The sequence below is a fragment of the Ammodytes marinus genome, assembly GCF_949987685.1.
Source record: "Ammodytes marinus genome assembly, chromosome: 2".
In the NCBI taxonomy this organism is placed as follows: domain Eukaryota; kingdom Metazoa; phylum Chordata; class Actinopteri; order Uranoscopiformes; family Ammodytidae; genus Ammodytes; species Ammodytes marinus.
In genome coordinates this window covers 11,346,230-11,361,821 of record NC_137231.1, presented here as the reverse complement: position 1 = coordinate 11,361,821, position 15,592 = coordinate 11,346,230, and the positions used below count along the sequence as shown (strand labels likewise).

General features: G+C 44.2%; 1 protein-coding gene across 1 annotated transcript in view; it reads left to right on the top strand.

The window, feature by feature from the left end:
- The window catches only part of lmx1bb (LIM homeobox transcription factor 1, beta b), a gene marked incomplete at its 3' end in the record, with an annotated part of 49,849 nt that overhangs the window by 848 nt on the left and 33,409 nt on the right, over positions 1–15,592 (top strand). Inside the window, 2 exon segments of the mRNA XM_080044109.1 lie at positions 1,480–1,602; positions 2,139–2,325. Of these exon segments, the coding sequence (XP_079900235.1) occupies positions 1,480–1,602; positions 2,139–2,325 (310 nt within the window).

The following is a 15,592-nucleotide window of genomic DNA, read 5'->3' as shown; positions in this document are numbered from 1 at the left end:
CTAATTAAATACATCAAGATTCAAGATTAGCTTACATTATCAAGAGCGTAAAGATATATAGCTGCAGTCTCTTCCTGAAAAATGTAAAATAAATCAAAATAAAGGCCTGTAAGTATGACTATAGTATTATTGTGATTATTGTTGGTGCTTTCTCCCTGACCCCAAGATAATGGATATTATAGGCATGACTCGGTGCTGGACAGACAGGCCGCTGGCTGTTATCACCTCTGATCGCCAGGTGCATCAGCTGAAAGGAGACGGCAGCTTCCAGTGGAAACAATACACAAAAGAGCGAGGAACGCATGTGATGCTGCCCTGTGTTTCACTGTGATTCATCATGAAATATAGAATATAAAACATAGATTGAGCATTTTTATTTTATAGAAGTTAACTTTAATTTCCAATCTCTAATTTGTCTCCACAAAATGCATTATTCTCCAATAACGCGCGTGATATAGGCTACAGTGCCGCGCACAATAATGAAATGATAGTAGACTACTGTTATTATATACACTGTGTAGTCAATAGTCTATTCTTATTTACTAGTTGTTGTTATTATTCGTATTATATCATCGCATTGTTGCCTCAGTGTCCATGCCAGGCCTCTGTAAAATATCATTTTTCTCTCTCCAGCCTTCCAGTGTGTGTGTGTGTGTGTGTGTGTCTGTGTGTTGTTATTGGACTGTGTGGAGCGGCACTGTACTCTGCTCCAATAGCATCCCAACGGCGGTGAATGGGGGAATGAGAAGAAGAGAAGAAAAAAAAAGAAGTGTAGCCAGCCATGCATGCAGGAGTGGGAGGATCCACTCGCTTCAATCTCGATCTCAGACTTTTGCAAAGCGACAGGGGCACAACCAACCAAGCGTCTCTGCTACTTCCAAAAGAGTTAGTGCCGGGACATCTACATACATCTAGGCTATATACTTTTCCTGATATATATTTTTTTTCTTCTGAAGGAGGGGGGATTTGTTGTCAAGTTTCTCTTCTTTTTTGTGTGTCTGTGCCTCATCCTTGACACAACTGTTATTCCGTGAAGAGAATTTCCCTTTGCAGCTTTGCTCCCGTCGGCTCCGGGACGCGAAGATAAACACTTCCACGGCTCCTCTTATCATAACAGGTGACTGTGCAGATAGTTTTTGCACCTTTTTATAGTTTGCCTTCTGTCTCTCCACGCTTCTTTGACACGCCGGGGATTCGCCTATAGCCGGCTTTAGACTGCCTCTTAACTATTACGAGCACCAAAGTCCAGTTTTGCATCTACTTATTTCATCTACTTATATATATATATATAGGCTCATTTTCTATTTTTCTTTTTCCTCCTCCGAGCTCCAGGCTTGTTGTGTTTCCCCCGCGGAACTCCAAGCGGTTTTTCAACAGGTTTTTCGTCCCTCGCTCTTCTTTTACCCTCCTGTAGCGCCTCTCCTATGCCGCGGGATTCTCTTGCCAGGTCTGACCGTATTCTTATGGATATTGCAACAGGTCTGGTGTCACTGGAGCGGCTCTCCACGGGACAACAGCCCGAGACGTGCATCATGCTGGACGGCATTAAAATCGAAGATCACCCCCTGCGATCGGGACAAGCCACGATGGGAGTCATGCTCGGTAAATCTTCTTTTTGCCTTTATCAAAATCACTCGTATGGACCACTAGCCTACACTCCATTGTTATTTCCTGTCTGGATGCCATTACTTTGCATGCATATCCACTGCTTCTTTTCTTTATTGTGTGAGTTTGTTCCCTGACACATGATCGTGGAAAAGCGTCAAAAGTGCACGTTTACGCATGCAAATTAGTGAAACAACATATGGAAATGTAGTTTTATTTTCACGTTATTGTCTATATGAAACGCATCCAGAGCGATCCAGACATCTAAAGGGCTGGATGAGTGATGTGATATGCAGGCCTCATAGGAGATAAGATGATAAATGAATCCATTAGCACCTGTTTTAAAGATATATTTATAATAATCATATTTTGATTAAATATCATCCAACTCGAGTGATTTATCTAAGCAGCCATTGTGCAGACCTTTGTCGCTTTAGACTTTTTCAAGCCGACATGACAGTCCTATAAGCTAGACTCAGGCCTTCTCTCTGTTCTGACCGCTGCACCCAAACCTCCTGTGCCGTTTTTCTTAGGGTCCGACTGTCACCATCCGTCCGTGTGTGAAGGATGCCAGCGTCCCATCTCCGACCGCTTCTTGATGAGGGTCAACGACTCATCATGGCACGAGGAGTGTTTGCAGTGCACCGTGTGTCAACAGCCTCTCACCACCAGCTGTTACTTCAGAGAAAGGAAACTTTACTGCAAACACGACTACCAACAGTAAGCACCAGTACCTTTTTAAATTTCGTCAGTCGCTTTGGTTGTTGTGTAAAAAAAAAACATTGTGATGGTTGTGGCTGGCCTTCAGGCCTTGCGTGTCTGTGTGTGAGAGTGTGTGTGTCTCATCTACAGTGCAAAAAAACATGGCCGGAAAAGCCATTCCGCTAGTGTGGGAAGGCTCATTTGAATTTTGCAAGATTGAATCAAGTGTAAAAAAAAAATAATAATAATTATAGGCCTTTATTGTAGCCTGTCTACCAACATAGGTATGGCATATAGGTAGGCCTATGGCATATAATATAACCTGTTGTCGCTGCTTGTTCTGCCGACGTTAATTGGCATAATGACTTTTGTTTCCTGGATAATATTAAAAAGCTATGAAAAAGGCAAGAGAAATAAGTGGAATTAAATGTGAGGCTTATTTTTTGTTTTTACTTTGAACTGTGAATCAGAGAAATGGAAATGTCTGCAGCAGCAGCAGATTTCTGACACTGGCTGGAGGACGCTCGCATTAGAGGCCATATATTAATGTCATATGCTTGGCTCTCCTTGTTGTGACAGTGGCCCACGATAGTTTCCACATTTGTCTCTGTGAGAACGAGTGCGTTAATAACAAAAAGATGACATCCCACTCGGGCCCGAGAAAGTGCAGGCGTATCCTACAGTCTCAGATTTTTTTTTTATTCCGCTTTGACTGTCTGTCTGAATGATTGCATCATTTGGCCTTTCCCAATCACCAACAGCCGCTTCAAATACAGATTTATTCAAAATATGGAAAACTGAATTGGAGCAGGTTTGTTTAAAGCGCAGGTTAGATGTAATTTCCCGTTCAGTCCATATGCCCTCATTCTGAAAATCTTATGCCTCGTTTTGCCTTAAATAGCACAGTTACATTGTTTGCCTTCTGACAATATTGTACTGTTTTTACTATAACTGTTTATTTAATTTTAGGGTTATTTTAGTACATTTTTGTTGAATTAAATTTTATTTTATATAGTGTGTTTGAAATTAACGGAGACATGGCAACCATTTATGAATGGAAAACTATTCGACCTTTTTTTTAAACATTATAATAATTTAAAGTTTTACTTAATTCCTTTTTTATCGATATAGGCCTATGTCTACCTGCACGCTACTCACGTTTACGTGTATTTAGTGGAAGAAAATTATTAGCAGGCTAATTAGACCTTTAGGAATTTACGCACGCGCAACTCACGCAGTCACACCCACACACGCACACAATTTGAAAGCATTAATAATTCAGATATTAATTGCGAGATTAAATTGCAAGTTTCACAGTTTCAAGTTTAAAAAAAAATTAATGTAGTGCTGTAGTGTGTGTGGTTACAGCAGCAGACTACTGTGATTAAATGCATTTTGTTCATTTAATAATTTGCTCTAATGAATTTATATCAACATAATAAAAAATTAAAAAACATAATTTTTAACATTTAAGCTGCTGAAAAACAATAATTTTATAAATTATTGATCAATAGCCTATAATAATGGAGACATTGTCCCATTGTGCTTATTGGTTTACAGTGAATTACAATATAGTTTTAAATTCTAATTTGGGCCTATATAACAGGAAGTAGCCTGACAGCCATAGGCCCTGGAGTAAGATGAATTAGTGAATTTAATTAGTAAATTATTACATAAAATCAGCAGATTTGGCAGATCTAGTGAAGCAAACATTGGAGCCAATAAGGAACAGTAGTATAGCAACACAATGCTGAGGAGTTTGCTGTTTGGCCTATGCGAGGGCCCATGGGGGTGCCCCTGTGTTTCTCCTCGCATGAGCGCTTTTCATGCTTGTCACTGCATTTTCAGCTTTTTGTGTGCGGCCTTTTTAACAATTCTACTTCGATTAACCGGGACATTATGGCTCTCTGCTAGATACCTTGCAAAGCGACAAAGAGTTACATCTATTGCCATGCGTGCCATTCATCCAGCTTTGTGACAGGCAGTGTAGTCGGCCCGGTAACAATGGGAAATTCATAGCAGTAACTATGGGATACCAGAGTCCGGGCGTCACGGCTCAGAGGTGGCTGGAAGCTCAGAGAGAGAGAGAGAGTCCGGCACGGAGACGGATCTCCTTTCTCATGCCTTGTTTTTAAGGCACCGTCAAGACTGGTGGTTCACTTTGGGTTGTGTGTGTGTGTGTATGTGTGTGTGTGTGTGTGTGTGTTTTGTGTGTGTGTGTGTGTGTGTGTGTGTGTGTGTGTGTGTGTGTGTGTGTGTGTGTGTGTGCATGTGTGCGTGTGCGTGTGTGTGTGTTTAAGAAGATAGGGATAAACACACAGAGACACACCAGACGTGTTTTGCCTCCAAATAATACCTTTTTTCCACCCGCTGGCATTTTGTTTCTGTTATGGTTTTTTGAAATACCATATTGGTTTCATATCTGACCATTTTCCTTTTTCTTCTGCTACATTTCTACTTCGAAAGCTCAGAGCTCTATGTGTGTGTGTGTGTGTGTTTGTTTATATGTGCGTGCGTGCGTGCGTGCATGTGTGTGCGTGTGTGCGTGCGTGCGTGCGCGGGTGTGTGCATGTGTGTGTGCGTGTGTTGCCAATCACAACAACCTGCTGGGCGACGTCCTGCTCTCTCACACACTGTTATTCATCACGTCTTTTTAATCCTCCTCCCTCCTACTCACACTTATTTCTTCTCACCCTCCCAATTTAAAAGCTAACTGGCGAGTCCCTCCCATCAAAAGTATCTCTTTTTCTCTTCTCTTTTTTTTCACGGGAGGGGTTGTTTATTCCGTTTGCATTGATGGGATACTTAAAGATGTAATTGGCACCTTTTTGACTTTTATGACACCCATTTAAGGTGCATTTGTCAGCCCACAAACTGCTCTAGGCTGCGAGGCGAGCGCTCCTCCAGCGTTACAAAGGTCTTCAAGCCTAATTACATTCCTACAGCAACTGATTCATTCCCCCGTAATCAGCTCACACTCGCCGTAATAAATCAAGGAATTGGCAAGCGTTCTTTTTTTGGCACCTTTGGAACAGGTTTAAGTGCGGACGGGGGGAAAAAACAATTGTGTACTGTGTTATTAGAACTCCCACCAACACAGTTCAAAAAACGCCTCGCTCCATATAGTGCAATTATATAGTAACAAGATCGGATTTTATTAGGGCTTCATCCCTTATGTCTGCCTCCTTTTTTTTTTTTACGCAGTGCATTGCGGCTGACCTGTGTTGATTCTGAAGGCTTTTGATGTGAAAAAAGTTTTTTTTTTTTTTGTAAATGAGGAGCATTTTTGGTGACTTAAAAATGTAGGCTAAAACAATTAAGTGTAATAAATGCCAGACATATTTTCAAAAGGGGGAAATACTGTAATTTCAAATGGGTAAAAAATACTTCAATATAGTGCAGCATTTTTGCAATAATATTTCAAAGCGAATTAAGAAAAAAAATTTAAAAGAAGAGAATTTTTTTTAAGGTAAATAGGCCGAGCTGTCAGGTTGGACGGGAGCCATAGCCGTAGAGAAGGGAACAAGCTCCAACGAGACGGGCGGTATGTAAAAGGTAGGGTGGAATTACACCACCCTGAGAGAGTTTGTTGTGCCCTGGTGTTTGGGGGTCAATTATACGTCATTAGGGAAGAGGGGAGATCTTTTCCCTGGGGAGACCTTTTCCCTCTAACCGGTGCAGATGCTTTGAAAAGGAGCCGTGTAATAAGGCCTATATCACTTGAACCCAAAGCGCCCGGACAACACCCTTATAATGGACTGCCTCGTTAGAAAAAAGTGCCACGGGCTCCATCTAGAAAAAACAGAACATTAACTAACACCACGCATGGCAGTCTGACTTTTATTTTTGGGTCCGGCTGATGCATAAAAAAAACCCACACATTCTAAAGTGGATTTTTGTGATTTTTTTTCATGCTCCATAAAGTTTTTACTGTCTGGCAAAATGTTATTTTAGAATGTTTCACTTGTAACCTATATCCAAATACATCAGTGTGCAGTATTTTTATTTTTTTCACGTAATTCACGTACCTTTAGCAAAATGAAAATCAGGTCACGGTATAGTAGAGTAGTAGGAAAACACAGCAGCAGTGATGAAGCCGTAAAAAGAAAAGAAAAGCAGAGCTCCCAGAAACCTGTCTCACCTCCCATGCACGCTGGACGATCCCCCGGTGTGCTGAGAGGTGCTTTTTAGAAAAGTGTTTGGAGTGCCCTCCTGTGAAATTGTTGTTTTTTAATTAGCTGTGCTTGGGACGCTGCGGCAGTGTGTGTGTGTGTGTGTGTGTGTGTGTGTGTGTGTGTGTGTGTGTGTGTGTGTGTGTGTGTGTGTGTGTGTGTGCCGGAGAGATGCTGACGGCTGGGTTTCTGTGTTAGCTCACCGAGTGTGTGTAGGTGTGTGTGTGTGTGTGTGTTTTACTCGCTCTAGGACACTCCCGCGTGGCCTGGCACTTATATGCACACCAAGAAATAATACAAAATCTAATTGTTGTTAACCCAGTTCTTTTAGTCAATTTAAGGCTGTCCTCAATCCTGCTGAAGTATTTCACAAACTGTAGGTGCAGATTTTGGAGCAACCTTTAAGCTATACTTTCTTTTATCTATTTTTTATTTTCCATTCTCCGTAAAATAAAAAAGGATAAAAATGTTTCTTTAGCCACCGCTCTTGGGTAAATAAAATAGGGACCGCTACGGAGAGACACATCTAATGTTAGAAACACTAAGCCACATAATATTGCTTCAGCTTGCTGGGAGTTTTTAGTGCTCGGCCGAGGAGCTAGCTGAAGCTGGCCCCGTTCCTCTGTAAGGAAGTATTGGGTTTTATGTCAACATGGCGTGGCCTGTCCCTGCAGCATAGTAGGATGCGTCATCTGTCATCTCATGCTTTTGCTAACTGTCCCCCCCCCCCCCCCACCCCCACCCCTCTTTAACATATTTACCCATTAAAGGACCTGTTGGGGTGCTATTTATTTGCATCACTAGTTAAATCTCTGTTTCCCTGTTTTCTTTTTTTTGGTTCTTTCCGGTTCCCACAAATAGCTCTCGGAGTGATAAATATTTGATTTAAACATATCATTTTACACGATCCCTTGTATATATGAACAGTGCTGTTATACATTTTACACCAGCCACATCCATAAAAGGTCCAATAGCTGTTTGTATTCACTCAATGTTATTTTTGTGTGTGATGCTCTCAGTAAATCCTGAAGTGCAAAGTACAGTATGATGTCATTAAATCAGGTGAATTCACAAAGGTTTATTTTTTTAAAGGCATTTCCGCTGTATGCCTTAGTAGAACGTGTGTGTGTGTGTGTGTGTGTGTGTGTGTGTGTGTGTGTGTGTGTGTGTGTGTGTGTGTGTGTGTGTGTGTGTCAGCAGCAGTTTGAAAACACAAAGCACTTTGCAGGACGCTATGGGAAGCCACAGAGGCTCAGCCACGGTAATGCCCATCACCACTTTAGAGGCCAGACTGGTGGCGAGGGATGTGGAAAAGAGGTCTATGTGGTCTTTGTGTGTGTGTGTGTGTGTGTGTGTGTGTGTGTGTGTGTGTGAGAGAGAGAGAGAGAGAGAGCCGTAGTGTGCAGGGGAGGAGAAGGATCTCGCGGAGAGGATCTGCCATGGTGTGCTCACATTACATTGGATGATAGCAGAGGGGTGCAGAGGAACTCAAGCATGCAATTTGTTGGTAGCCACAATTTAACCTCATCTCCTAAAGCCGGCTGTTAGGCAGCCAGTGGGACATGTCAGTCAATTGGGGGGGGAATGCTAATCAGTGACGGTGGAAGAGAGAAAGCCCTCGGCCCACGGCAAACGTACTGATTTTCATTGCTGGCTCCCAAGTCCTCACAGGCCTTCAGGTTTATTTTCACAGCATGACAACTCTTCATAACAAAAAAGGGAAAGCTACCACAAACCATTAAATGCAATTTACAAATTAGATTTTGGCTAAATCTGCAGAATACCGTAATAGGGCTTCTGAAAAGTATAGCCCGGCCCCAAAGAAATCCACGCACTCAGCAAATGTTTTCTATTTCAATTTGCCCGATTACATGTTTGAATCCAGGAGAATGAAACATTTCTTAAGTGGCTGGATTTTTCTTCGCTTGAAATGATCTCATTTCAAAAATCATTTACTGCGTGTTGGTGAGCGTTCTCAGCTTAACATTTTCTGAAATTATTTTTTTCCCGGCATATTCCGAGTATTTACTTATTGCATTTCAGGTCTGTTTGTCTCATTTTGTGTCCACGGGTTCTTTTGGAAGTAGCCCACGCTTCTTTATTTTCCTCCAGGCAGCCCGGTCGAACGTGCATGAGAAATTGAGACATGGCCTCTGCTAGCTGGCTCGCTATATCGCTGCTGGCCCCAACTGTGTATATGTGATCCCACTCTGGAATGTTTTTCCAACACGTAGGCTTTTCACGGATACACTAGAGAGGACTGGCATCATAGTGGCAAGTGCTGCATTCAGACTGTTGTGTGCCCAAGGCTTACTCTCACACTCACGTCACACATTCTAGCTATACATGGCAATGGGCAGAGCAGTGTGTTTGCCTACATATACCCCAGCTTTTTGTCAGGGTGTGGGCGCCCGTGTATGTGTGTCTGTGTATGTGTGTGTGTGTGTGTGTGTGTGCGTGTGTGTGTGTGTGTGTGTGTGTGTGCACTTGCTTCCTCTCCTCTCTTTCTTTGTCTCTAATCTAAGCTCTTTCCATCGCCTCACATCCACTCTCTGTATTCTCAAGAAACATTTCAGCACCTCAATCCCAATAGCCCGCTTGCCAAATTTTGCCTGTCTAAATGTTTCTGCAGTATAGATTTTGTGTACAGATACAGGCAAAAAAACACATTTCTTTGTCCTCTTTTTTTTTACACCCCTTTTAATCTTCATCAAATGAGATTAGCCCCCCAAATACCGGTATTCCTGCCCCAAAGTGACTGACAGAGATTTGCACTTTTATCATTAAGTGTGACACTAAGCCGGTTCGCAGCTTTGTCTTGAATGGAGGGCCTGACGGAAACGGGGGCTCCTAATCCTTTTATTTGTGTCGGGCCCAGAAAAAGGGGGTGAAGAATGGGGGGCCCGGGGTGGGATGGGGCCACAGCAGAATGCCACGGCCCTTAGACCCCCCCGCCCCCTACCAGACCCAAGCCTTCCACAGCCAAGTGAGCATGAGACTCACCATCTTATGTGGTCTATGCACTCGAGCGGAGACGCATACACACACTCATGCGAACGTAAGGGGCACACATTTTACCCATCTTCACTACAGTATGTTAAAATGTCGCTTGAGCAAGTGCACACTCGTCGTTACGTATGCCGCTATCGTGTACACATGCATACGTTCACCCACTTCTCCGCCCCAAATCACAGGCTGACCTGCACAATCATTTCTAGTGTGTGTACAGTCAGTGGGTACCTGCTCACAGTATAGCGCATGCGTTCATATAGAAGTGCATGGATTTCAGTGTAGCAGGGGTCTCCTCGGATGAGATTAATAAAGTTTGCCGGTTCCCTGGTCGAGGTCCAAAGCCAGGCTTTTGTCCGAGTTTGTGGGGCTTCAAGCTCCTTTTGTGTGGTGCACCCCTCGTGGTAATCCATCTCCAGCGGGAGTCCCCCGGGGCACTTTATTTACTCATTCAACTGTTTGGAAGTCTGTTAGACTGCAGATCAGATGCAGTGAAACCAATGTGATTACTTTAACCAGCACTTCCAGATTCCTGCCCCAGCATTCTCCTCCTCTCACCCTGTGCACTGCAGGTGGGAGGGTATAAGGTCCACACACACACACAGACACACACTCACACACACACACACTGGCACCTCATCCCTCGCTGTCTGTCCCGTTTACCAACCCGCTTTTAGGGGCCTGTCCGGTTTTGAATTATTAGGAATATTTTGAATTATGGTACTGAATGAACCTCCTGTGTCCCACACACTGTAGAGCAGGCTTGATTCTTTTATCATCCTAGTGTGTTTGAATTTGGGATTTTTCCATAACTGGCAACTGACTACATGTTGGCATTTGTCAGGTCTCTCTCTGGAGTAGATCCTAGGTCAGCACCGTAGCACGTGTGGTGTGAAAGTGTGAAAACCAACAATTATGTTTTATTGCAAACAATGAGATGGATTTGGTTATCCATCCATCAACATAAAAACCCAGAGCTATGTATTTGAGGGCTAACCCCCTCCGTGTTAAAGCGTTGCAGGCTGTCAGGCTCTCTGAATTTACTCTCCGTCTCTTCCCTCTGGTGTGGCTACTGCATGGGGAGGAATATGGTCCAAATCAGCTGCTGCCAGCACCGGCATGTAAACTCTACACTAGCTCCCGAAAAACGTCGCTGTTTAGAACCAGCTTGCTGATTGGTGATGGCTGGTCTTGGCAAGAAAAATAACCCTTGTACGAAAACAGTACGGATTGGGTTTCTCTCTGCGCGTCTGACTCACTCCCATCCTCTCTCTCTCTCTCTCTCTCTCTCTCTCTCTCTCTCTCTCTCTCTCTCTCTCTCTCTCTCTCTCTCTTGAATGGGCCCCCCCACGGCAAGCCAGCATGATTTGTGCATGAGGTCCCGTGACCCATGGAAGCTTCAAAAAGCAGCCAGGGGAAATATTTGGATGATCCTGATGGGGGAGTGGAGACGTGGGAGGAGAAGATGGTGGGGGGGCCTTTGGTATAAGAGCAAAGGGGTAAAGCGGTGTAAGGCAAGGCAGATGTGGACAATCTGCAGTGCAGCCCGCGATGACAGGGGAACGTGTGTGTGCACAGAAGACGAAGAAGACTGCCCATCATGGATTCTTCTTACCCAGAAAAAACCCTCCTCCACCACCACCAGCGTCTCCCAGGACAACTGTAACACAGACATCATGTTCTGCATTAACGAAAAGGTGGCAAACAGTTAGAGAGGGGAGGCTGTGCATCATAGGGGGGTTGAGAAGAGTTGCAAATAGAGCAGGCATTTTATCATCCAGGTACCACGCCATGATACCGATCGTCTGTACCCCCCCCCCCCCCCGCCCCCTCCTCCCTGCTGTACAGTACACCCCCACATCCCCCCTTATCCTCCTCTCCCTTTGCCTTTCCCTCCGCCTGGCTCCATATTAATATTTCCCAGAAAGCTGCTACAATACGTCTTCTTCTTGGGAAAAAATTCCGCGACTGCAAAATGATCTGGTGTCTATGAAAGGGGATGGATAAGGGCGTAAAACAAAAAAGATTTTTCAAAGTGTCTTTTTTTTCAGGTTGGGGCACATGTGATTTCACAGTGCTCTCTGGATAGAGATTTTCTATCGGATTGCCACGCTAAGAAAAATGTTTTGCTGCAGGTGAAGGGCTGATTTGTTTTTGCCTCTATTCGTCTAAATTTCCTCCTGTTGCCGATAGTACTGTTTGATTCAATCCCGTGGCCTCGTGTAGGCTAGCACATTAGTAATGCACAGATTCTGCCTCTGGGCCTAGAGTTCAATGGAAACCCCACTGAGCAGAAGTCTAGCTGTAGAAGTAGACTGAGGCTTGACCCAAACCCAAAATCAGCATTTAAGAAAAAGCAGAGTTGCGGTCTGTGGCAAAGCGTGATCATTCTTTAGCCAGTATGCTTGTCGCTGGCCCTTGGCTCCCCCCCTGAGTGTGTGTGGGTTGACTGACCCCTCAGGGTGTCTGTCTGCCTTCAGGCCCAGGCCTCACAGTGGAGAGCCAGCAGCCCCCTCAGGTCCTGGACTGGTGCTCTGAAACCAGAGCTCCAGAGTTGTGTTGTGATCCCAGCTGGAGAGACAGCTCTGGCCCTCTCTCGCAGCGTGCGGCCGGGGTCAGCGGTGGCCTCTCAACCTTCATCACTACCACTGTGCTTCTGCGCAGCGCTGTCTAGCACCGCGTTATTTATCGACCCCGCGCAGTCCTCGCTTTTTTCTTCTAAAGACTCTGTGTCTCGCAACAAATATCAAGAGAACTGAAGTTTTGATGAGGTCATGTTATCAATTACATCTGGCCCGGGGAAGGTTAAACTACACGAAATGTTTGGTTCTGCCTAGGCAATTTTGGAGATGAATGTTTCACATGACTCGTACTGTCAGTAATAGCACTCTGTCAGTGAAAAAATACAGTGAGGCCCGTCGTCTGTTATGTCTATGTTGGACGGTCTCTCACTCTTTACACTTTAATCTGTAAAGTAACCAGAAAATCTGGTTTGGAGGAGAAATGCCACTATAGAGTGTTTGCGGTTGGCGAATGTGTCTTCATGTCTGCGTTTGTGCAAGTTTTGCTTCAGCCAGCCATGTTCCTCTGGTGTTATTGTATAGGTTCCAGCTTCACTTAGCATTTATTTGTGTTTTTTTGCATTCCTGTGTGAATGTGCTTGCACGTGCGCGGCGGCCATATGTGTGTGTGTGTGTGTGTGTGTGTGTGTAGTGTGCCAACTTGAGTGTGTGTGTGTGTGTGTGTGTGTGTAGCGTGCCAACTTGTGTGTGTGTGTGTAGCGTGCCAACTTGTGTGTGTGTGTGTGTGTGCGCGCGCGTGCGTGCGTGTGTGTGTGTGTGTGTGTGTGTGTGTGTGTGTGTGTGCAATAGTGGGAGTCTGTCACTCCGCCAAGCATTGGACATGCAGTTGGCAGGCGATACAGTCTGTGGATTCTCCTCTCGGTCGTGCTGCGCTGGAGGCAGAGAAAGCGGTGCGTGCCACCCCAAACCACCATCCACCACCCCCTCCATCATCGGCAGAGACTCGGCCCCCTCTCCCTTGCTCTCCTTGCTCTCCCTCTCCCTGGGCCCCAGAGCCTGGGCTGTGGCCTGTGGATGAGTGCTACATCCTGGCTGTCAGCACAGGGGTTAGCTGGGGATTGGCCTGTGGTGGAAGTGCAGTATCAGGCCCTGTCTGTCAGCTCCTCATTCCACTTCCTAACCCGCCCCTCAGCGGCAGCAGGCTGCAGCCCCAGTGGCACAAACATACGCCGCCGAAGCTGTGAGTGACTCAGATCTCTCCGAGCTCGAAAATGAAAGGATCGGCGTCCCTCAGAATAGGCATATTCATAGCCCGTGCCAGTGAAAAAGGGGCTGTTTAAAAAACCCTCTAAGTGCTCGGGTGTTGTGTTTTTAAACCGACCGCGAAAGCTTTGACAGACGGTTTACTATTTCACCCAGTATTTCATTTCAGGTACTTTTAACTGTTGCTCGCCCCGACTTCCGAGGACCGACCACTCACCCACAGCGGGGTATTTGCATACAGTAACGGATTTCTGGAAAGACTCATCTGACTTATCTGATTGATAAATGTTTTTCGAAATGTCACTCAAGACAATTTTATTTTATATATAGTATAGTCATGTGTTTTACTGCCAAGATTTAGATTTGTGCATTATACACGGACCGAGCCATGCTTTCACTCTGCCTGTGGATCATCTGATACATACACACAGGTATATACATGCTTACACACACACACACACACACACACACACATGGACACACACATCTGTAGTGCACATGGTTCCCGGACAGGCCTACACATGTCGGAGGATTTGCGACTATAATCAGATTAATTGGTCCATCTCTCCTTGGAAACATCACATATACACATGAAGGCCTCTGGTAGCTTTCAGCTGGATGCTGCTTACACTAAGCAGAGGCCAGGCAGCAGGCGCGGGGGTCGGCAGGGTCACAGCACGCTCCCTGGCATCAGCATCTCTTTATGGCTTTACATGTTAGAGAAATTATTACAGCCTCGTTCTGTCTGACAGAGAAGGAATTTCGATCTTTCTTTCCTCCCGAGAGTTCCGGCTTTTTTTCATTTTTTTTTATTTTGAAGTCGCATTTTCTTTTAGTTAAACTTGACACAGTGGGACTATTTTGTTCACAATATAAACACAATGGTTGGTGTTGCTTGGCAGAACCCTGAGCCTCTTCAAAGACAGTGGCGAAACACGCTTGGCCTCTGCGAAAGCACATTAACCATAATCCTTATTAACGTGCTCCAAGCTGCATGCAGGTTTCGGTGCCACAGTATACCCAGCATATGTTTTTCTTATTGCCCACAAGTATGCCTCTGTGAGGGACTATCTACACACATTCTGCCATTCATGATCTTATTATAGGTTTCAGCCTCACCACAACTTATGCATGGCTGTGAGTAATGATTTCTGTCTCTCTCTCTCTCTCCCCCTTTTTTCAAATTGTGTAATCTCCTATTACATCTTTCTGTGTGTATTTTAGTGGTAATCATGTGTTGAGGCAAACTAAAGAGTCATCATTACTGGCAGTAAACAGTGTTAAGGGTCATGTCATGGTGATTTAGGTCAGTGATTTTCACCTAGTGGTCCTTGCACACAGGGGGTACTTCTGCAGTTACCATGAGTACGGGGAAAGGATTGTCGAGGAGCTCAAGTCATTTGATAAAATAGACATGACAATTAGATTCCTTTTTTTTTAAATCTATTGTCATATTGAATCAGCTGTTACACTTGAACAACACATTTTATAATTCCTTTAAAAACCGAGCAGCATAGAAGTTGAAACAAAGAAAAATATATAGCTAAGTAATGGATAAACAATTAAAATAATGACTCTAAGTAAGGAATACAATTTCTTTTATTCGCTAATGGATAAATGGCCGAAATACTATAGTTGAAAGGTATGAGTAAATTGTTCAAAAACCAAGCTAAAAGTAATGGCTGAATTGTCCTTTCGTCTCCCACTCCGAGCAGTAGTGCAAATGCAAACTTAACTAAACAAACCTAATCATTGACAGCTTCTTTGTATATTAAAAAAAAATACATTCAATATTATAATAATATTTAAATGATATCGAGTCTAAAATAAACTCGAATGACCACATTTAGAACATGATGCTAATAAAGGGCTTCTTGAATTCATCAGACATTCATCAGAAATGTGATATTTATGTAAACAAACACCAACTTCCCCCCATAAACTAATGGTAGGATAGGATTGTATGATCTTTGGTTTGGTGTCGTTCATTGTATCCATCTCCAAATATCAGTGGGCTGTGGTTTACCAAATCAGAATAGATTATACAGCATTTTGTGAAAGCTGTCCATCACTAAAACACCAAAATGAACCTTCCCATACTTCCTTGTTATTGTCCAGATCTTTCCGGTGTGCCAGGCTGCCTCATGTGGTAAACCCTGTGCTGGCTGGCTGCTGCTGGCACTTTAAAGACAAGCCAAACAACCCATAAGAGCATATTTCTGCGAATGCTGTATTCGCCCATGCTCTGTTTTTTTCACACATTCTGCTGCTAATAAGCTTTGACACACCCTAAACAACCAGCCACTGTCAGAGAGTACA